The sequence below is a fragment of the Portunus trituberculatus genome, chromosome 3 (assembly GCF_017591435.1).
Source record: "Portunus trituberculatus isolate SZX2019 chromosome 3, ASM1759143v1, whole genome shotgun sequence".
Classification (NCBI taxonomy): domain Eukaryota; kingdom Metazoa; phylum Arthropoda; class Malacostraca; order Decapoda; family Portunidae; genus Portunus; species Portunus trituberculatus.
In genome coordinates, this window is record NC_059257.1 from 2176137 (window position 1) to 2201136 (window position 25000).

Below are 25000 nucleotides of genomic sequence, written 5' to 3' on the forward strand. Positions count from 1 at the left end.
TCAGCACCGACTCCAAAGGAGAATATCAAACAATTCCTTGGAGAAATATTGAATTGCTTGTCCATGCACACCCATTTGTCTCCGTCCATTTTTGAAGACTTACCAAGCAGACGTCCTCCCAACATCATCTGATGGAAAATTGTTAATATTTGAAACTAGTAAATTTGGCTTATTAGTGGTCTAGTGATGATCATCAGTGGGATGCTGCTATGTTGATAGTGGACAACTGTGTGGAAATGCATGTAACATAGCCGTTAGCATGTTTTAAATTTTGTATGAATGCCCTTAAGTGAATGTACTGACTTTATTAACACCAAAGATTAACGAATTAATATGTAGATAAGGAAAGCAGAAAAGAAAAGGAAATATGTACAGCATACATAGACTTAGAAGTATAGAGTAAGCTTGATATATATATATATATATATATATATATATATATATATATATATATATATATATATATATATATATATATATATATATATATATATACATATATATGCTTGTATAATCTGGGAATAAATTTTCTCCCTTACGGAGGATGTTAATGGTATGAGCAACTTCAACATTATTAAGTTTTTGTTCTATCTTTACTATTTGTCTAATTAATTGTTTCTTCTCAAAAGTAAGAGCCCTGATGAGCTGTCCAAAAATAGAGTTTGTAGCGTCGTTTCGTTGCTCATCAGGAACAATTTCTGACAAAATGTGTGAAGAATGGCTAGCGTTGCTTATTTATCCTGTCAGTGGATCAGATAGAAGATAGCTGTAATTTTGCGCAACCTCATTGGTTGGCTCTCTGTGTGGTCTGTTGCAGTGGAAGTAGCGGTGTGACTGGCTGAGGTTCTGTGTTGTGAGTGGGGAGTTCGTTGTGGTGACGAGTCACGTTGGTTTTCTTTTTTCTGTAGGCAATATTTGGTAGGTTAGAAAAAGTAGGTAGTAGACACCTACCGAAACGAAAATTTACTCCCAGTGATGTCTAATGGCACTAGTTCAGGGGATGCAGTGAACTCTTTTTAAAGCTAGTTGCGATCTCTTTGAACGTTTCCCTTTATGTCTCACAACCTTTATGTGTGCCCTTTAAAGACAATTTTCATACTTCTCATAAAACTATATGCACTTACCACACATACACACCCTTCACTTAAAAATCCAATATGAAAAAATGGCGACTCCAAATCCAGCTTTGGACTCAGCTTCTGGGGAGGGGACCAGAAATGTCCCCAGGTCGAACTACTCTCGTTGGCAACCAAAATTTTCTTCATTAACTAATATAACATGTGTAGTCTTAGATATAATTTTCAATCTGTGGAACACCACCTCTCCTCTCCTAAACCTCATCTTCTTTTCCTCACCGAAACACTGCTTTCTGAGGTAACTGACAATAGACCCTTCTCTTTTCCCTCCTACTTTCTCTATTCTCATTTTCTTTCTAAAGCTGGATGTTGCGTCTATGTGCATAACGACTTAACTTGTTATCATGCCCACGCTATTCCGAGTTTTCCACTATCTGGCTTCGATTCAATAGTCACTCTCTAACTAAATTTTTCTGTGCTTTCTGTCTCTTCTCTAACTCCTCTGATTGTAGTAAATTCTTTGGCTAATTATCCTCCAAAGTGGAACACATTCTGACCCTCTACCTTTCGCGGAGATTCCCACCCTTGGAAATGTTCACCAGGAGCTTTGGCTTTCCTCTCCCTTCAATGACCACCCTGGTGAACTATCCTCCATAACCAAGAAAAACTAGTTCAACACCCTATCCGTATCCCTGACCGTCATGGAGATACGCCCAACAGTCTTAATCTTTTACTTACCTCTAATCATTAAGCCTATGTTGTTACTCTATCTTCTCCGTTGGGGTTCTACGATCACAATCTTCTTTATGAGGGGAACCATCTTTGTGTGCTAAACCCATAACGGAGGTGATAGTGTCTGACATAGAGGCGTACATTCTTCATTCTTTTTCTAAACCTAAAGCTTCTAAACCTTGGTTTAACACAGCCTGTTCTCGTGCTATACGTGATAGAGAGGTTACCACAAAAGGTACAGTTATTTATCTAACTGGCACACTCTGTACAATTGCCTTACTTGTCCTTTTTTGGAGTATTTTTCGCATGTTTTTTTGGGGGGGATTCTACTCATAAAACTTTATTGTATAGGATAGAATAAAAAGCTTTTCGTCACATCAAATCCCCTCTCTGACTGACTGTCTTCAGCCGCTTTCTCAGGGCCGAAATGTTGCATCTCTTTCTATCTTTTATCGCTATTTCAAGGCAAACAGTTCTACTGATCATGTTAACTGCATGCTTCTCCTCATCATGCGGCCTCGCTGCACAAGGCTTTCTTTTTCCTCTCATCCCTATTCTGTCCAACCGTTTAATTCAAGGGTTAACCAGTACTCTCAATCACTTATACCTTTCACTGGTAAATTTTGCAGCTTCCTACCTGCTTCTGTACTTTAATCTTCATATGACTTAACTTCTTTTAAGAAAGAGGTGTCAAGATATATGTTGTAGTTTTTTTGACTAATTCTTTCGATTTTTATTTATTTAAATTTTTATTTTAATATGAAATTGCAGTGGGCCTTTTTTAATTTTTTTTGGCAGCTCTTCCTCTTACATAGAAAAAATAATCTTGTGTTTGTAGGTTCATAGTTGTTTTTTCTTGTGCTATGTATAATGATACCAGGAATAGGAGGCGGCATAGGTCTCTTACAGTCAATGATGGTAGTATTTTCTTGCAGGTGTTTCCTTGTAGCGTTGGTTTTATGTGACGTGGTGTAGTGTTTTTTTATCATTCCATTCTGTATGTATCAAGTGAGTCTCTTCGACAAAGTTTTTCGTGTCATTCTAATATAAGTTTCAGGTCCACAGTCCTCAATTTTGCAGGTGTATTTGTAAATGACGTGGTCTTCTTGGTAGGGAGGAGGGGTTTCTTTGTAGTTGTTCTTTTCTTTATCAGCAGGTGTAATGTTTTCTTGGTGTTGTAGTATATAATGAGTGAAATAGTGTGTTCTTCGTTTGTAGGCTTGAAGTGGTGTTGTATAATGTCTTTGATGACGCATTCATCTTTCTTGTATTCTGTGGACATGATGTTTTTGTTGTAAAATAGTATCTTGTCCTCTTTCTCTAATTCCTTCTTAGTGCAATATATATTTATAGCATTATTGATCGCGGTTTTGACCTGTTTTTTTGTATCCGTTATTAATAAGTACTTGTGTGATACGTTCCAATTCACGGTGAGTGTTGTTCCACGATGAACAGTGTGTTAGGGCACGTCTGATTTAAGAGTTGATAGTGGAGTTACGATAGAGTTAGGGGGCATTCAGTTTTACCATTGAGGCAGGACCATATCAAGAAGGAACAGTGAGACCAATTAAGATATTACTAAAATCACAAGCAGCAGCAGAAGAAGTACTATATAGAAAAACAAAACTCAGAGAAACAGAAGGTTGCAAAGTTATATATATATATATATATATATATATATATATATATATATATATATATATATATATATATATATATATATATATATATATATATATATATATATATATATATATATATATATATATATATATATATATATATATATATATATATATATATATATATATATATATATATATATATATATATATATATATAGGAGGCGGTGGCGTAGTGGATAAGGTGGTGAGCGTGGGATCGGGCAGACGTCCACGCGTAGGTTAGAATCCCACCACGTACAGCCTTAAAACACTTTGCCATTTGTCGAGTGGTTTAAAGTTACCTACATGTCACCATGATAACCAGGTTCTAGGTGGTTACACTCAAGATGAGCTTGGGTGGTGATATGGGCCCTAATATGGGTACCACTATAAATAAAATAGCCTGCGCCACTAATGGGCGGAAGCTGAACAGCGCTTCCCAAACACTCTTCAAGTGTGCCTACAGGCGTTATAGGCCTTACCGTAAAAAAAAAAAAAAAAAAAAATATATATATATATATATATATATATATATATATATATATATATATATATATATATATATATATATATATATATATATATATATATATATATATATATATATATATATATATATATATATATATATATATATATATATATATATATATATATATATATATATATATATATATATATACACACACACACATATACATATATAAAGGAAAATAGAAACGAGGAGGAAAGGAAGAGACACAATGAACTGGTGGCAGAAGCAAGAGAAAAAAATAATGAAAGGTCAGAGGAAGAGAAGAAGGCATTTTTTTTGGAGAATTATAGGAGACAGGATAAGGAAATGGTATATAAAAGAGAAAGAAGAGAAAAAAAATGAAGGAAGTTTAACTAAAAATGATAAGAACAAGAGATTAAAAATGATGTATACAAACATAGATGGGATTTTATCTATTAAATTAGAATTAAGAGATCTGTATTTCCACCTGCCTATGACTTAAACTCTTTCAAAAGAGGAGTGTCAAGACACCTCTTACGTTAACTGGACCCTCCTTTTAGATTTTTCTGTTTTTTCTCTTTCTACTTTTCTTTTAACAGGGCCTGGCAACCAGCGGGATTTTTTTTTTTTTCCAACACTGTGTTTGCCCTTGGCCAGTGCCCTTGTAATGTAAAAAAAAAAAAAAAAAAAAAAAAAAACATAAAGAAAGAAGAACCAGATATTGTATGCCTCGTGGAAACAAAGTTAAATGAGGCAATAAAAATAGACATAGATAAAAGGTATAATATATGGAGGAAAGACAGAGTGGGTAAAGGAGGAGGAGGAGTCATGATGATGTTAAGGAAGGAGATAGTGGTAAATCAAGTGGAGTTTGTGGAAGGAAAATCAGAAATACTGTATGTTAAGATACATATTAATAAAAAGGAGTTAACAATCATTGGAACATATGTGCCACCAAAAACAAACTCATGGACTAACTAAGAATATAGAGACATGATAGATGACACAATAAGGAGTCTTACAAGAATTATTAAGGAAAGGAGAAAAGTGATATTGGTAGGAGATTTCAACTGTAAGAAGGTAGAGTGGGAAAATTATGAAAGTGGTATGGGGGAAAATGCCTGGGGAGATAGATTCCTGAACCTAATGATAGATAATTTGATGGTCCAAAGAGTAAAGGAAAACACAAGATTCAGAGGAAACGATGAGCCGGCAAGATTAGACCTAGTTTTTACAAGGTGTATCACGTTGTGATAATTGTACTTCTGTAATTCCGGGATTTGTATTGTGTATGTTGGGGGCGGCTGGGCCAGCTGGTGGTCTGCATGGTTGTTCATGCTAAATATTATGGGTAGACATTCACGAGAGGAGCCAGTGTTGTGAGTATTTGTTCATGCAGTGTTTGGTTCGTAATGTTATGTGAATTGTTTGGTATTGTACCGGTTATGATTGTCATTTCCCTATTTTTTTTAGTGTTGGTTGATGTTCACTATGGTGCCTATAGATCTATTTTCGGATTGGGATGTGAATTGTGGCCAATGTTAATCGCAGACATTATGTAGTGTTCGTGGGTATGTGTTATTTATTTAAGTGTTGCTTACAGATCGAAGTCTGATTTGGAAATACAAGGGCTACGGTACTCTGGTGTTTACTCTACCCATATGATACTTCGATAACAACCTCTATCCGACACCATGAACACCTCAAAGGAAGGGTCGAAGCTGGATGCGGCAGGGGAGATACGCAAGCAACGTGCAATTGCGAAAGGCAAGGTAACTCGTAAGTTGACCTTATTTACAAATTGTGTTGATGGAGGAGATCCACCAGAAATGTTGAAGGATGTGTACAAGGAAGTGAACGATGCCTTTGAAACATTAGAGTCGATTAATAGTGAATATATGGTGCAGTCATGTGATGATGAACAGATAAAGGAGGCATAATCTTACATTTTAACTATCGAAAGGGAGGTGAAGGCATGTTTAAGCAAAGTTCACAGATCTGATAAGTGTAAGGCTAATGAGAATAGAATGAAGGTTAAGGTCAAGGCTCTAGAGCCCCCTCAATTCTTCGGAGATTTAAGAGATTACCCGGTATTCAAAGATCATTATGGAAAGGACCCTTTTGCCTTGAAGCAGTGTCTTACTGGGGATGCGCTCAAATGTGTAGCAGGATGTGAAAACAATTATGCTGCCATGTTCGAGAGGCTTGATGATCATTATGGTGATTCGAGGAAAATAGTTGACAGTGTAATTAGTGAATTAAGGACCCTGAAACCGGTGCATGAGGGGGACAGTAAGGGATTTATTAAAATGGTCGGTAAAGTGGAACAGTGCTGGTGTGACCTAAAGAGAGTTAATCTGCAATCTGAGATGAACACTGCGTACGTCGTAAGCATGGTGGAAAAAATCATGCCTTCCTTACAAAAAAGAGAATGGGTTGTGAAATCCCGTGAGTTATCCAGTGCTGATTTATTCCCAGAGTTGTTAGAGTTTTTATTAAAGGAGAAACAAACACTAGAATACATGGATTCGAGTGTTAGAAGCAGTGTGGTGCGAAGTGTCAACATGATGGGAGTATCTGAGAATGTTGAGGATCAGGGTGTGATAGGAGCTATAAGAAATCTTCAGATAATACAGGAAAACAAGAACAAAGAATTCGAGAGACACCTTATAAATCTTACTGAAACAATGAGAAAATATCACCAGGGCACCCCACCCGGTGGTAAAAAATGCTGGTTGCATGACATTGATGGGCACAGTATATATGAGTGTGAGAGATTTAAGTCGTTTGACAACGAATCCAAGCTTGAAGCTGTGAGAGCTAGAGGAATATGCTTCAAATGTCTGAGCGGTAACCACATGGCTCGCAGCTGTACTTCAGGCGTACAATGTAATGTTAAAATAGGACAAAGAACATGCTTGAGACACCGCCACCCACTGATACACGATGCTTGGAATCAAAACAACAATGGCAATGTTTTCAATATCGGTAGTTATAATGGCAATGCGGCTTTGCTGGCAGTAGGTACAGCAAGTTGCAAGGGGCATCCCATATATATCTTGTACGATTCAGGATCTGACATTGCTCTCATTAGACACGAGAGAGCTCGAGAGCTTGGAATTAAAAGAAATGACATCACCGTGACGATGATAAAGGTTGGAAATGACCGGGACACTTTCTCCACAAAGGAATATACGGTCAAGTTGGAGGATAAACATGGAAACCTTGTGGAGATAATAGCCATAGGGATTGAGAAAATCTCTACTGAAATAAGGAACCTTGACATGTCTGACGTTGCCACCCGCTTCAGTGGCATCACCGCTAATGACATAAGGCGACCAGAGGGGCCCGTAGACATTCTACTTGGAATTGATCATTGTGAACTATTGCCAGAGGTGCTGCAAACTCAAGGGAAGCTGCACCTATTGAAAAATTCCTTTGGATATTGTGTGCGGGGCTTACATTGTGATGATTACACTGGACACAAATTAAGACACATCACTATGAAGGCCAATCACGTAGCAGTTGGCCGTCAGGTAAATGACATTATGACTGAATCCAGATTCGATCTTAGTGGAAAGCTCAACAAATTCTTTACACTGGAGAATGTTGGCACGGAATGCAATCCTAAATGTCCTAAGTGCTTGTGCAGGAACTGTCCTGAATCAGAACATAGCATAAAAGAAGAGAGGGAATTAGAACTAATTGAAAAGGGATTGAGATATGATGCAGAAAGGAAAGAATGGGTATCTAGTTATCCTTGGATCAACGACCCTGGAAAGTTAAGGAATAACGTGAAAGTCGCAATCGCCAGAATGAAATCTCTTGAGGTCAGACTCAAGAAATTGGGCACTGAGTACACGCAAAGATACCAGGACAAGATAGACGACATGAAGGACAGGGAGGTTGTCCGGAAAATCAGTGTGGGAGAAATGCAATCGTATGATGGTCCAATCCACTATCTCCCACATCATGAAGTACTCAAGCCAAGCTCATCATCTACTCCGCTCCGAATAGTGTTTAATGCATCAGCTAAATACATGGGGCAATGCATTAACGATTGGTGGGCTAAAGGACCAGATGTAATCAACAGTCTCTGCGGAGTATTATTCAGATTCAGACAGGAGCGCATAGCATCGATGGGAGACGTTTCGAAGATGTATCATGCAGTTAAGCTAGAAGAGCTGGAGCAGCACACACACAGATTCGTGTGGCGTGACATGGATACCATGAGGGAACCAGATCACTATGCTCTGACTTCGGTTACGTTTGGAGATAGATGCAGTGGAGCCATCGCCACATTAGCTATGAGGAAAACTACAGAGATGTATGAAAGTGAATTTCCACAAAATAATATCAAGGAACTCCTATGTCGATGACATACTCTTCTCAAGTAACAGTGAGGATAAGGCTATAAAGGATATGAAGGATATTGAGAAGGTTCTAAAGCAAGGCAGATTCAAGATCAAACATTGGATTGTCAGTGGTAACATAGATCACAAGGATGTAAATATTGTGAAACAGGAGGAAGAAAAGGTACTTGGACTCAAGTGGGACCCTCGAAAGGATAAATTTTCCTACAAAATCAGAATAAATTTCTCTACAAGAGTGAGGAAAATAAGAAGTGAGCCAGACATGAACAGAGAGGAGTGTAGAATCAACTTTCCCTCGACCCTAACTCGCCGAATGGTACTGAGCCAGATATCCTGTATTTACGATCCGATTGGTTTGATATTGCCAATAACCTTGAGAGCAAAGATCATGATGAAATCAATGATTTGTGGAGAAGCAATGCTGGATTTATTTGGACTGTTTGTCATTAGAGATGCTGTGAAGCGCCGAACGCGTGGGAAAGCGGGATACAGCACAGCAGATTTTCTGGCTTCTCTACGAAGATTTATAAGTATAAGGGGATTCCCTCGTTCCATTCATTCAGACAATGGGACCCAGTTTGTGGCAGCAAATAAAGTACTGGAGAATGTGGTCAAAGAATGGAACATGAAAGAAATTCTGAGATTCGGAACGGTGGAAGGAACAAGCTGGCACTTTAACAAGGCGGCTGGTGCACCGTGGTATAATGGATCGTGTGAATCCTTGATTCGACTCGTAAAGAAAGGGTTGACGTGTGTAATTGGAGAATCTGTTCTGACGTTCGGTGAGCTGCAGACCACATTTTACGAAATCGCAAACTTGATGAATGAAAGACCCATAGGTATCAAGCCAGGTGACTGCCTTGATCTTGGCACTTACCTCTGTCCCAATGAATTACTGCTCGGCAGGGCTAGCGTGAGAGTTCCTAGTGGAAAATTTGATGTAAAGGATGACCATAAACACAAACTGAAATTTATTACAGAGCTGGTCGATGGATTTTGGAGAAAGTGGCAGAGGGACTATTTTCCTACATTACTCGTGCAGTCAAAGTGGCACAAATTGAAGAGGAACGTCCAGATCGGAGACATCGTGTTGGTCCAAGACCCTAATACAGTCAGAGGAATATGGAAATTAGCTCAAGTGATGGACACTGTGGTTGGCCGCGATAATATTGTGAGAACTGTGAAACTAAGGTATAAAGCATTAAAAGCAGGTAATAACTACAGTGGGATAAAGGATAAAGTTATGTATCGTTCTGTGCATAGGATTGTGGTGTTATTGCCGATAGAGGAACAGCATCAATGAACATTAAATCTATATAGTCTAAGTTAGGTGGTACTCATGTAACTTAGTTGTTTTGTAACGTCTTGTAATCCGTACAAAGGCTGTGATTTATTGTAAGGTTGTCTTCATGGTGGGGGGGAGTGTATCACGTTGTGATAATTGTACTTCTGTAATTCCGGGATTTGTATTGTGTATGTTGGGGGCGGCTGGGCCAGCTGGTGGTCTGCATGGTTGTTCATGCTAAATATTAGACATTCACGAGAGGAGCCAGTGTTGTGAGTATTTGTTCATGCAGTGTTTGGTTCGTAATGTTATGTTATGTTATGATTGTCATTTCTCTATTTTTTCTAGTGTTGGTTGATGTTCACTATGGTGCCTATGGATCTATTTTCGGATTGGGATGTGAATTGTGGCCAATGTTAATCGCAGACATTATGTAGTGTTCGTGGGTATGTGTTATTTATTTAAGTGTTGCTTACAGATCGAAGTCTGATTTGAAAATACAAGGGCTGCGGTACTCTGGTGTTTACTCTACCCATATGATACAAGGGATATACCAATTAACGATGATATAAGATACAAGTGCCCATTGGGAAAGAGTGACCATGTAATATTAGAAATGGATATAGAAGAAGGAAAGGAAGATAGAGATGAATCATACAAAGAAGACCGATTAAATTACAGAAAGGCTGATATTGAGAATCTCAAGACCTATTTTAAAAACGTAAACTGGGAGGAGATAGAAAACTCATTACCGGTTCAAGAGAAATATAACTTATTTTTGGAAATATACAAAACTGGGGTCAGGGAATATGTCCCGAAATATAGACCTAAAGAAGAAGGAAAGAAAGATTGGTTTAATGCAAGATGTGCTAGGGCAAAGGAGAAACGAGATGGAGCATGGAAAAGGTGGAGAAGAAACAGAAATCCAGAAAATAAGGAAAACTTCAAAACAGCAAGAAATGAATATGCTAAGGTGAGAAAGGAAGAAGAAAGGAACTATGTAAAGGACATTGTCGAAAAATGTAAGGAACAACCAAAATTGTTCTAAAGATTCATAAATGGAAAAATAAGACAAAAAGAAAGAATAGAAAGGTTAAAAGGAAAAAAATGGAATGGTGGAAGACCCAAAAAGCATGGCAGAACTGTTAAATAATAAATTTCATGAGGTCTTTACTAAGGAATCCAAATTTGAAAGACCACAGGGTAATAGAGAGACTGTCTATATGAAAGAGATTAAAGTAACCAAGCTTGAAATAAAAAAAAAGTTGATGACGAAACTAGATGAGAAAAAGGCAATGGGACCGGATGAAGTCTCAGGAAGAATACTGAAAGAATGTAGGGAAGAAATAGCAAGTCCAATATACAACATCATAAAATGCTCAATTGAAAATGGAACAATGCCAGTGGAGTGGAAAAGAGCTGAGGTGGTTCCCATATATAAGAGCGGAAGGAAGAAAGAACCTTTAAATTACAGACCGGTATCACTAACTAGTGTAATATGCAAGATGTGTGAAAAAGTAATAAAGAAGCAATGGATTGAGTTTCTTGAAGACAACAAATTATTATCAAATAGCCAATTTGGTTTTAGAAAAGGTCGGTCATGTGTAACAAATTTATTGAGTTTCTACTCTAGAATAGTTGATAAAGTACAAGAGAGAGAGGGATGGGTTGACTGTATTTATTTAGATCTAAAAAAGGCGTTTGATAAAGTGCCACGTGAAAGATTACTATGGAAGTTAGAGGAGAAGGGTGGCTTAAAAGGAAGCACATTGAGATGGATGAAGAATTACTTAAGGGGGAGAGAAATAAGGACGATAGTTAAAGATATGAAGTCCAAGTGGAGAACATTAGACAGCGGAGTGCCACAGGGGTCACTATTGGCTCCAATACTTTTTCTCGTATATATAAATTACATGCCAGAGGGAATGAACAGCTACATAAATCTGTTTGCGGAAGATGCGAAACTGTGCAGAGTCATTAAACAAAAAGAGGATTGTGAAATACTACAGGAAGACTTAAACAAGATCTGGAAATGGAGCAAAAAATGGGAGATGGAATTCAATGTGGACAAAAGCCATGTCATGAAAATAGGAAAAAGTGAAAGACGACCAGTGGGAATCTATAAGATGGGAGATGTAGTAGAACTAGAAAAAGTAAAAAAGGAAAAGGACTTGGGAGTGACAATGGAAGAAAATAATCAACCGGTAAGCCATATTTGATAGAATTGTGAGAGAGACGTATAATTTGCTAAGGAATATTGGAGTAGCATTTCACTATATGGACAAGGAAATGATGAAGCAATTGATAAGTACTAAAATAAGACCTAGATTGGAATATGCAGGAGTTGTGTGGACTCCCCATAAAAAGAAACACATAAGAAGAGACTACAAAAAATGGCTACAAGAATGGTTCCAGAATTTAAAGGGATGACATATAAGGAGAGATTAAAGGCTATGGATCTACCAACCTTGGAGCAGAGAAGAAAGAGAGGAGATCTGATACAAGTTTATAAATTGATTAACGGAATGGATGAAGTGGATAATGAGAAACTGATCCTGAGAGAAGAATATAACTTTAGAAGCACAAGGTCGCATAGTAAGAAACTAAGGAAGGGACGATGTCTGAGAGATGTTAAAAAAATTTGTTTCCCGCAAAGATGTGTTGAGACTTGGAACAGTTTGAGTGAGGAAGTGGTGTCAGCAAAGAGTATACATAGTTTTAAAGAAAAATTGGATAAGTGTAGATATGGAGACGGGACCACACGAGCATAAAGCCCAGGCCCTGTAAAACTACAACTAGGTAAATACACACACACACACACACACACACACACACACACACACACACACACACACACACACACACATATATATATATATATATATATATATATATATATATATATATATATATATATATATATATATATATATATATATATATATATATATATATATATATGTGTGTGTGTGTGTGTGTGTGAGCTTATTTTAGATGAAGAGCAACTGTACATATTTTCACTTTAGTTACACTAGCTATACATACCTTGTAATCACAAGGAACAATTGACGTATATATATATTCAAAGAAGTTGGTCAAGTCATGAAGATCCTGCAGAGGGCAAACCTTTTTTCCTAAAAAAGAAAGAAAAAAGAAAAAAGTGTATATATATATATATATATATATATATATATATATATATATATATATATATATATATATATATATATATATATATATATATATTTATATTATTTATTTATTATTTTTTTTTTATTTATTTATTTTTTATCTACTTATTTATTGATTTACGAACTTTAAAGATTGTATATCCGCCAGTGAGTAAAACAATGAGGTTAAAGAAAAACCTACAATAAAATGTTTTCTATTCAAACACTTGTGACGTTTCGTAACAAACGTAATCCCATTTTCAGACACTAAAACCCTTGCAAAGGGTGAGTGAGAGAAACGGCTTAACCTTTCAAAGATCTCTGGGACGATGAGGTCCTGGACAATGAAAATTCCTAGTACACCCTAGCCCTAGCACGAACACCTATCCAACCTGCCTGATCGATAAAAATTTAGTAAAAGTAAATTTTAATTATCTTGTCATCTGTAAAAAGTAAAAAAAAAAAAAGGTTTTCCTTATAAAAGCTAATGAACACTGAAAAAACTATAAAAAAAAATAAGAGAAAATTTTATATATATATATATATATATATATATATATATATATATATATATATATATATATATATATATATATATATATATATATATATATATAAAGCTTAAACCAAAACAACCGTATAAAAACTCTCACAAATCCGTCCATCAACCTTTTATATATATATATATATATATATATATATATATATATATATATATATATATATATATATATATATATATATATATATATATATATATATATATATATATAAACAAAGCTTAAATCAAAACAACCGGATAAAAGAACTCTCACAAATTCAGCCATCAACCTTTTTTTTTTTTTTTTTTTTTTTTTGCTGACCTGTTAATAAAGAAAGTGGTAGTTGTAGTCCCCAAACTACCGTCCTATAGATTTAATTTCTTTTTAGTCTAGTCTCTCAATCTATTCTAATATAAAAACTTTCAGGTTCTCGTGAGGTGGATGACCTGGCCCGCGAGACGTCATCTTCAGGTATGAGTAGGAAGGTGGATTCCCCCTCCACAAGGGCCTCCCACAGCAGTCTCCTGTTCTGGGAGTTCTTCTGAGGGACGTATTTCTGCTGCATTTGACTCCCTTTTGATGGCAAATGTTAATCCATCCTTTTCCTATCACGCCTTGCACTCACTTCTCAAGGCGTATGGCACGGTTGTTCGCATTCGACTTGTTTATGATAAGGACTTTCATTCTAACCGCTGCTATGTGATGTTTATGTCATGTGATGAAGCCCGTTTGGCTTATGAACATGTAGCATCTCTGCCCCTTGCCGGCTCTGGCTTTAAAACTTAATTTTTCCAATCACGTAATATTTCAGACAGTGAAATGGATTATATCCCAAATGTTTTTGAAAACTATCTAGAGAATTCAGTTCCAGAAGTCCGCCAGATCCCGCCTCCACGTTGGTTTGTGGCGTACTACAGAAATGGGTGCAGGAATTTCATCCACGCTTCCCTTTACCTGATCAAAGAGATCGGCACGATTCCTGAGGGGAATCTGAAGAAGTACGGTAAAGGGGTGCTCGTGCGAGCTAAAGATATTACGCAAGCGAGGATGTTGCAACATCTCCCATGCCCTAATGACAGCATGTTTGAAACCGTAAAGACCCATCCCAACTTTAATTATAGTAAAGATTGTGTGTACAGTTAGGATCTTTATGAATATCCTGATGAGGAAATACTGGATATGTGTCCTAGCTCAGTCTAAAAGGTGACAAAGATGAGGAATTCTTCCAACATGGTCCTTCTCACCTTCTTTGGTTCCACCCTTCCAGACCGTGTTCATATCGGTCCTATCAATCTTACGGTGATGCGTTTTGTTTCTCGCCTTCTTTAGTGTTTCTCATGCTATGGGTACGGTCACGGTAAAAGCTCCTGCAAGGAAGCTTCTCGATGTGGTAATTGCTCAGCACTAGATTCACATTGTGATGAGCATTGCAATGCTGCTGCTTATTGTTTCCATTGCCATGATGCTCACCAGGTACGTTCCAGGCAATGCCCAAGATATCGCCTGGAGCAGGATATTTTACAGCTTGCTAACAGTCAGTTCGTCAGCCTTGGTAGCACCCGCCGTGAACTCCTTTACCGCCAGAAGGACGGTACTGGTGCGATATCTTATGCTTCATTGGCCGCTCGCTCTTCAGCTGAGTCTGCCGGTCCGAAGACAACTCCTCCTGCTACCTCTCGTTCTGTTGGGGCTGGTGGTCCTGTTTGTTTGGCTAATAGGTTTGCCCTTTTGTCCGACGACTCAGTCGAGTCACCTAAAAGAAACGACGAGAATAATCCGGACTCGACCAAGTAACCCATGTAGTTGAAGTCCATTTGCCCCTTGTATTGCCAAAGCCTATGAAGGGCCTGACCAAACGGCACCGCGGCTCTGCGGAGTCGATAGATTTAACTCACCCTAATCAAACTAAGGCTTCTCCTGGTGCACATGATCCTGAGTCCTCTAGGGACCACTCTGCAATGGTAGCTCCAGTAGTTTCTATCCAGCCTTCTGTGATGCCCTACGTCTCAGATCGGGCTTCTTGTGATGAGGATGGTCTTAGCATGGAGACGTCCGATAATATTGTCACAGCCGTCCCTCGTGGACCCACTGTTTCGAAAAGTGCAGTCCAGCCTGACAATCGTCCTCCGATGTCCGGTAGAAGTGATGATGGTTCGCATCACTCACTGGTAGGCCGAAAGGCAGCGGTCCAACGACCCGGCACATCACAACTCCCGGTGTCTTCTCGTCGGTTCATTATTTCTAGTGTGGTGAGTCACGGGCAGCCCCTTCAAAAGGCTCGCCCGTCCACTGCACCTAAATAGTCATCTTCAAGCTTCTACAGTGGAACTGTAGAGGCCTTCGCGCCTCGTGGGGGGAACTCCGAGCTTTTCAACTCCGAACTTTACTGTCGGAGTTCTCTCCAGCCTGTGTTGCTCTAAAAGAGAATATGCTTGGTGATAATACTTATTCTAGTCCTCCTAGCTATCGTGCCTTTTTTTTAGCACTCCTTTGCCCGAAAAGGGACATTACGGTGGCACAGCTAACCAAGTCAGTCAAGACATACCTGTTGTCCCCTTGCAACTCAACCTTCCCCTACAGGTGGTTGCTATTAAGGTTTTTATGGCACGATCCTACACTATTTGCAGTTTATATCTCCCTCCTCGGGTTCCTGTCTCCAGGGGTGAGCTTGACGGCCTGGTGCGTCAGCTGACTCCACGTTTCCTCTTGTTGGGAGATTTTAACGGCCGTCACCCATTCTGGGATGAAGGTGCTAGTAATCCTCGTGGGGTTTTAATCGGTTCTTTCATTGAGGATGAGCGATTGGAGATTTTAAATTCTGGGGATGTTACACATTTCCACAGTCCTACTGGGACTTTTACAGCTATCGATCTTTCTCTGTGTATATCTAATTCTTTCCTTGATTTTAATTGGCGGGTCCTACTAAATAGTGGCCACTTTCCTTTTTTATTAGAATCTGTGAACTCTGAGCCACAGTCCCGGTCCCCACGCTGGGTTTTAGACAAGGCAGATTGGCCGCGATTCACAGACCTTAGCTCTTTTATCCGTCCGTTGGCTGACTTTTCTACTTGTGCTGAGGCTGTCGATTATTTTACAGATTTTTTATATTCAGCAGCGCTTCAGACAATCCCTAGGACGTCCGGTCGCTTTACTAAGCGTCCCGTTCCTTGGTGGAACGCAGCATGCACAAACGCTGTGAAAGACAAACGGGCAGCTCTCTCGTCTTTGGCGTGGGGACCCGCAGGATTTTGACGCTTTTCCCCGCTGCCGTGCTCGAGCCCGTCGCGTTTTGAAAGAGGCACATAGAGCCTCTTCGAAAGCCTATGTCTCTTTTATTAACGTCCGTACCCCTCTTACGGATGTCTTCAATGAAGTCCGCCGAATTGCTGGGAAGTATCCTGCGCCTTCCCCGCCAGTCTTGTTGTCTGCTGGGCAAACGGTGACAGATCCTAAGACTGTCGCAATTCTGTTTGTTGAACACTTTCTCAGCGTCTCCTAGAAGGATCCTGCAGCCCTAGGCGCACGCCACCGCCAAAGAATGGAATCTCTCAGCATCAACTTTTCTTGCACTGGAGGGGAGTTTTATAATGTCCCCTTCTCTGTCTCTGAGTTGCAGACCGCTTGTCCCAGTGTCAGGACTCTTCTCCTGGCCCAGATTATATTCCTTATGCCTTCTTGTCCCACATGTTTGACAGTACTTTTAACTTTTTATTAAATCTCTATAATATGATTTGGTATACCGGTGACTTTCCATCTTATTTCCGAAGCATGGGAAAGATCATCTCCAGGCTACGAACTACCGTCCTATATCTTTGACATCTTGTATTTGTAAAGTGTTAGAAAGGATGGTAAATGTAAGACTCATGTGGTACTTGGAGAGGGGGAAGTACTTGTCATCGGTAAAGTATGGCTTCCGAAAGATGAGGTCTACTACGGATGCTCTTTTATCCCTGTGAGGCCTTTGCTAATCACCACCACCAGGTTACTGTTTTTTTTTACCTGGAGAAGGCCTACGACACAGCTTAGTGTCATGGGATTTTACGTTCCTTGTTTAATTTTGGTCTCTGTGGCCACCTTCCTATTTTTATCCAGCAGTTTTTATCCAGACGTCTTTTACGGGTTCGAGTGGGAAGTGTTCTCTCCGAGACTATTGCTCTAGATGATGGTGTCCCACAGGGAAGTATTCTTAGTGTTACACTATTTGCAATCGCCATAAATGGTGTTATAGATACTCTACCAGATGGCGTTCACAGCTCCTTATATGTTAATGATTTATGTATTTCTTGGTGCTGCTAGGATGTCACTGATTGAGCGCAAGCTTCAACTGGCAATCAATCGGGTGTCCAGTTGAGCCAACATAAATGGTTTTCGTTTCTCCACCCCAAAGACCGTGTCCATGCATTTTTGTCGTAATCGTGGCGTCCATCCAAATCCCGATTTATATTTAGCCTCTCATGTGTGGAGGCGACTCGATATCTTAGCCTATTGTTTGACACCTGTCTTACTTGGGTTCCCCATTTCAGTTCTCTTAAAGCGTCATGCAGGACGGCACTATCCCTTCTTCGGGTTTTAAGTCACACCTCTTGGGATGCGGGCAGGGACAATTTGTTGTTTCTTCACCGTACACTTATACTTCCCAAGCTGGAATACGGCTGTGAGATCTACTCATCCGCAACGGATGCACGTCTACGCGTGCTTGACTCCGTGCATCATGCTGGGGTCCGCTTGGCTACGGGTGCATTTCGGACATCTCCAATACCTAGCCTATTAGTGGATGCTGGTTTCTGGCCGCTCGACCTCCGGCGCCAGTCTTCGATGCTCCGGTGTTGGTTTCGCACCCACCGTCTTCCTGATTCTGTCCCTTGTCTGTCAATATTGCGGGACTCGCGTTCGCAGGCGTATGTCACTCGACCGAGTCTATCTAAACCTTTTGGCCTTCGAGTGGCAAACCTCATGATGGACTTGTCTATCGATCCCACTCCTGTCTACTCTTTCCGGCTCCCACGAGTTGGTTTTTGGCAGCTTCCTGTTGTCTCATTATGCCCTCCTGCCATGGATGGAAAAAAGAATTTTCCACCTAATCTGTCCTACACACGGTTTTCAGAACACTTTTCTACCCATTCTGATGACATCCCTGTTTTTACTGATGGTTCCAAATCCGACGCAGGCGTTGGGTTTAGTGTGGTTTTCCCCTCTTTTTATCGGTCTAGTAGTCTTCCTTCAGTGGCATCCGTCTTTATTGCGGAGCTGTCTACCATAATCCTAGCTTTACAGATAATTTTTACTCTCGCGGTTTCGTCTTTTATAATTTCTAGTGACTGTTGCAGTGCTCTTACTGCTCTTTCTTCCACTATCTCCCTTAACCCATTGGTTTTATCAGCCTTGGAGTGGCTATACTTACTTACCAGAAGAGGATATCGTGTTGTGTTTAGTTGGGTCCCTGGTCACGTAGGTGTTCCCGGGGATGAACACGTATATCGCCTGGCTAAAGAGACAGTAAGTCGCGCTCACTCTCCTGCCCCTGTTCCGTTTCGAGATGAATTTCATTCTATTCGCGTGGCGGTTGCAGCAATTTGGCAGAGGAGATGGCTAACAGGGGTCGGAACCTCGAAAATGGGAGAGATCACTACTTCCACTATCTCTCAGTGGACATACACCCATGTCCGGGATCGCCGTTTACAGACTTTATTGGCGCAACTGCGCATAGGTCACACGTACCTTACACAAAGGTACCTGTTGACCAGGGACCATCAACCTTACTGTGATGACTGCCTGGTGCCACTTACGGTTCGGCATATGATGGACACTACTTAATGTAATGTGTACCGTAAAGATGTACTGTGGTCGTGGGTATTACTGCGCAGTGCGCCCCCACGGGACGCCACGCAGTCAGTCGCCCCTAACGCAGCTTAAGGGACGGACTCACGCTCGCCTGGCAACCTACTTGCCTGCCTTCTTTGACTGGTCCTCCTGTCAAGCACACCCAGTCTACCTCTACAGTCTACTGTCTACAGTCACACCCCAGTGTGTAGATTGTAATTCTGCATCATCACGCAAGCTACAAGCTTCATTCAAGCCGCCAGACTACAAGTCTCTCGTCACCGGTTACTTCTCGAGCCTCCACGCGCTTGCTCCCAAGCTACCAAGTATTACCTTGTATTTCCTACAATAAACACAGGAAACTTCCCCCTGGTATTTCTCTCCATCACACCTGCACCTGTCGTTGGTGCCACTGGAACCAGGACAGGCACCTGGTTCTCGAGAGCCCTAGTTTGACTTTAAGATATAATGGACACCGCTATCTCTACCGCGACAGCGGTAGAGATAGCGGTGTCCATTATATCATAAAGGTCCTTGGACCAGAGTGCCTGGCCCAGGGCCATGACGTTTTTAGGTTTTTGGGAGAAGCTGGCCATCTCCCAAAGGTGTGACTTTTATTTCATTTTATTGTATGCATTTTAATGTTTTATTTAATTTTATTGTAGTTTGTTTTTCTTTTTTAGTTACCTTTAATTTTATTGTTTTCAATTACTTAAAGTTATTTTATAATTTTTCTTTTAAGCCCTTTTTACTTCATTAACATTTAGTTGCGGAGCCAAATGACCTTCGCCGTTGCGGCGCCTAAAGCCAAATCCATCCATCCATACCTCTAAACTAATTACTCTGTAGAAGGGACTTATCCAGCCATGTATGTAGTACTCTTCTCATGTGTAGGTGGTTTCTATTCATACAATTTCATTAGATACGGTGGAATCAAGAGTTGTTGTGTTTTTCTCATCTTGACAATTGCTCTCCTTGGACTGACTGACTTCAAACACATTTTCCCCACCGTATTGTTGCATCTCTTACTAAATGTATGCCTCTCCTTCTACTGCGGCCTCGCTGCACAAAACTTTCTGTTATAAATAGATAAGGTTTTCTATGCCCATTTTCTAAATACGATCTTTCCTTCTTTCTAGGATTCTTCAGCTTCATTTTTTCAGGATTTTTGAAAACTCCACTCACCAGTTACTCAATCATGGAATCTGAAACTACAAATATCGTAGGACTAGATCAATGCGGTCTAAAAAAAAAAAAAAACATATCCTTATCTACCGACACTACCACTGAAACTAGCCAAACCTACACCTTACCTCTCTCTCTCTCTCTCTCTCTCTCTCTCTCTCTCTCTCTCTCTCTCTCTCTCTCTCTCTCTCTCTCTCTCTCTCTCTCTCTCTCTCTCTCTCTCTCTCTCTCTCTCTCTCTCTCTCTCTCTCTCTCTCTCTCTCTCTCTCTCTCTCTCTCTCTCTCTCTCTCTCTCTCTCTCTCTCTCTCTCTCTCTCTCTCTCTTTCTTTGGCATCTTTGGTGTAACAACTTAGAACCTGGGAATCATGGTGACATGATACTCAACAAATGGCAAAGTGTGAAGGTGGTACATACATGATGTGATTTGAACCTAGTCGTGGACATGTGCCCGATACCACGCCCACCACCTTATCAACTACATACACTATATATATATATATATATATATATATATATATATATATATATATATATATATATATATATATATATATATATATATATATATAGTGTCTGCAAGTTGTACGATCTTGTTGCGTCCCTAATCTTAAATGGATTATGAAACTTGAAATAGATAATAAAAAAGTTCGTCACCAGGACCTGATGAAATTTATCCGAGAGACCTTAAGAATGCAAGGTCGTTAGTCAGCTGTTGGCATCGGTCTTCAGGATGTCATTAGAGTCAGGTGAGATACCGATAATGTGCAAGCAAACCAACGCTGTACCCATATTAAAGAAAGGATATAAAACTCAAGTGTCTAATTACAGATCTGTCAGGTTAATTTCAGTTCTAGATTAATTAATAGAAAAAAATAAGGGCGAAAAAAATGGAAGAATGTAGGTAAACACGCCTTGATAAATCACTCTCAACATGACTATAAAAAGGGAAAGTCGTCCCTTACTAAATTGTTGAGTTTTATTGTAAATTTTATGAAGCGAAAGATAATGGTAATAGTTTAATCATATACCTTGATTTCGATAAAGTGTTTCTTAAGAAACCGTATCAGACCGGCTGAAACCATAATTACTTCCAGTGAGGTCTAAATAATACCGGTTTAGGAGGTGCTGTGAACTTCTCATTAGTTAAAGCCAGCTGTAACCTCACTGAACGTTTCCCTTTGTGTCTCAACATATGGGGGCAGTCACAGCCTGCCCTTTAAAGATAACTATTCTCTTTCTTCACACAACACTTACTAGGTACTTGAGTCTTCCATCTCCTGAATCTCACGTACTTTATATCTCTGCCCGGAATCATGCCAAGTCTCTTCTTTAACTTGCCAAACACTCCTTCATAAATAGAAAAATGTCAAAAACTTTCAAACTCAAACTCCCTTCGAGACTTCAGGCATCTAGCCAAAAACATCTCATATAACTTACTTCTTCATCTTTCCCTCTTTTATTTCATCCTGATGGCACCACTGCCATATGTTCTCTAAAGCTGAACTCTTCTCTCAAACCTTTGGTCACAACTCCACCTTGGACGATTCTGGACTTGTCCCTCTTTGCCTTCCTCCCTCTGACTATTTCATGTCATCTTTGTAATGATGTTTTCCATGTCCTCGCTGGCCTAAACCCTTGGAAGGCTTATGGTCCTGATGGGGTATCTCATATTGTTCTCAAAAACAGTGCTTCCGTGCGTGCACTTTGCCTGGCCAAACTCCTTCAACTTTGTCTATCTACTTCTACCTTTCCTTCTTGCTGGCCTACTTTAGCCTGTTCCTAAAAAGGGTGACCGTTCTAACCACTCAAACTTCCGTCCTATAGCTTTAATCTCTTCTTTGTCTAAAGTTTTTTTTTTATCTATTCTGAACAGGATGATTCTCATACATCTGTCACTTCACAATATTCTGTCTTATCGCCAGTGTGGCTCCCGTCAAGGTCGCTCTACTGGTGATCTTCTGGCTTTCCTTACTGAGTTTTGGTCATCCTCTTTTAAAGATTTCGGTGAAAATTTTGCTGTAGCGTTAGAGATATCAAAAGTTTTTTTTAATAGAGTCTGGCACAAAGCTTTGATTTCAAATCTGCCCCCCTACGGCTTTCATCCTCTGCAACTTAAAATAATTTTAAGTTTAATTTCCGACCGTTCTATTGCTGCTGTGGTAGACAGCCACTGTTCTTCTAAATCTATTAATAGTGGTCTTCCTCAAGGTTCTGTTCTGTCACTCACTCTCTTTCTATTATTCATTAATGATCTTCTAAACCAAACTTCTTGCCCTATCCACTCCTACGCTGATGACACCACCCTACATCTTTGCATGTCCTTTTAGAGACGACCAACCCTTCAAGAAGTCAACAGATCACGGAGGGACGCCACAGAACGCCTGACTTCCGATCTTTCTAAGATCTTTTCAATGCCTCAAAAACTCAATTCCTCCATCTATCAACTTAGCACAACTTTCCAGACAACTATCCCCTCTTCTTTAATGACACTTAACTGTCTTCTTCTTCCAGAATGAATATCCTCGGTCTGTTCTTTGCTCATAATCTTAAATGGAAACTTCACATCTCATCTCTTGCTAAAACAGCTTCTATGAGGTTAGGTGTTCTGAGGGGTCTCCGCCATTTTTTTCTCGCCCCTCCAACTGCTTACTCTGTATTAGGGCCTTATCCGACCGTGCATGGAGTACTCTTCGAATGTTTGGGGAGGTTCCAGTCACACAGTTTTACTAGATACGGTGGAATCAAAAGCTTTTCGTCTCATCAACTCCCTTCCTCTCACTAACTATCTTCAGCCTCTTTCTCACCGCCGAAATGTTGCATCTCTTTTTATCTTTTACCCCTATTTTCATGCAAACTGTTCTACTGATCTTGCTAACTGCATGCCTCCCTTCCTCCTGCGGCCTCGCTGCACAAGGCTTTCTTCTTCCTCCCATTCCTATTCTGTCCAACTCTTTAACGCAAGAGTTAACCAGTACTCTCAATCATTCATCCCTTTCACTGGTAAACTCTGGAACTCCCTCCTTGCATCTGTATTTCCGACTTCCTACGACTTGTCTTCTTTTAAAAGGGAGGTATCGAGACATTTGGTCGCCAATTTTGGCTGACGCTTTTCCACTTTTTAGAGAGCCAGCACTCAAGTGGATCTATTTTTTTTATTTTTTTCATTTTTTACCCTTGCCCGGTCCTCTATCTTACGTTAAAAAAACACACCTATTCATGCATTCTTAAGGCAAAATAAATAAACAATAAAAAGAAAAAAATAGCAAAAAAAAAAGTTGATTACTCTTATCATCATGGGCGTCTCCTTTTTAATCACATATTGTACTTGTTTAGGGACCAGCTTCTCAGTCAGCTTTTTTTTTTTTTTTTTTACCTTGGCCGTTTCTCCCGTTTACACACACCAAAAAAAAAAAAAAAAAAAAAAAAAAAGTTCTTGAGAAAGGGATAGAGGGATAGAGGCTGGATAAGATCATGGTTAAGTGATAGGCAATCGAGGATTGTAAAACTCATTTCTAATTTTTGAGTCTGGCCAAGTAATTTGTGGCGTTCCACAGGGATAAGTTTTAAAGCCTTTATTATTTCAAATAAGATATATTAATAATTTGAATAATGGAATTAGTAGATTTTAATATATTTGCGGATGACACGGAGATAGGTAGATGAATAAGTTTTCATTCGGATACCATCGTTTTGAAGGCATATTTGGATAGTATGAACAAATAGAGAGACGGATGCAAAGTTCTGAGTGTAAGTAGAGGAAATCCGCCTACCTGCCTACGCGTTATTCATTATAACTTATAAATTTACTGATAAAACAGTGACTATTACCCCAATCCTCGTTAAACTTAGCGATGTTTGATGCACGATAGAAGGCGCCATCCTTGGAGGTGCTGCCAACTATCGATGAGTTGCTTGTACCCCCGCAGTTTCTCATCACTAGCGGCTGAAGTTGTTGCTCCTGATAATATCTAGTGGAGAGACAAAATAATTAGTGGTAAAAAAAAATGCAGAGATAGCATGTTCTATCCATACGTTGTTGTTGTTTTGTGATACTGAACGCCAAAATAGAAAAAAAAAAATGCTTACATATAGTAATAGACAAAACAGAACAATCAGATAGACAGTAATTTCTTACGTGTACATCTTAGCATACATTTTTAAAGAAAAGTTGTATATTCTAAGGATGTAACACTCAAAAATGCTGTAACATAAACTGACGCATTTGTGAACTTCTGATAATACCGGACTTTCCAGTGTCTATGCCACAGCACGATCACATTTCACTGCGCCATTACCAGGAAAAGGCTCCCAAATAATTTTGACTTTCTTAGTTATAATATCTATTACTGTTTTACAAATTATTACGCCTATAGGCGGCAAACTTAGTGACAATGGTATGGGAAGATCCAATATGTAGACCACACCTGTATCTCGCAGGGCAACATGAAGAACAGTTAGTAAGTCAATTTTATTAAGAAAACCATAGCAAAAACTCTACATAAACAAATAACTAATATATAACCTTATATTTCGTCCAAAAAATAAAAACAGCTTCAATAATCTTGTAGGTGCGATTTCTCAATCTACGCAAAATTACGTATTAATGAAAGTACACATTACACTTATAATGAGCAACATGCATACATATTAAGAACT

The 25000-nt window shown here is 39.4% G+C and overlaps 1 protein-coding gene across 1 annotated transcript in view; it reads right to left on the bottom strand.

Moving 5' to 3' along the window:
• LOC123508393 overlaps positions 1 to 25000 on the bottom strand; it is a 57812-nt gene that overhangs the window by 6350 nt on the left and 26462 nt on the right. Inside the window, exons 3-5 of the mRNA XM_045262114.1 lie at positions 24173 to 24312; positions 12672 to 12760; positions 1 to 128 (exon numbers count right to left, since the gene is read on the bottom strand). The exon at positions 1 to 128 is cut by the window's left edge and continues 37 nt beyond it. Coding sequence (XP_045118049.1) covers positions 1 to 128; positions 12672 to 12760; positions 24173 to 24312 — 357 coding nt within the window. The remainder of the gene's footprint in view (positions 129 to 12671; positions 12761 to 24172; positions 24313 to 25000) is intronic.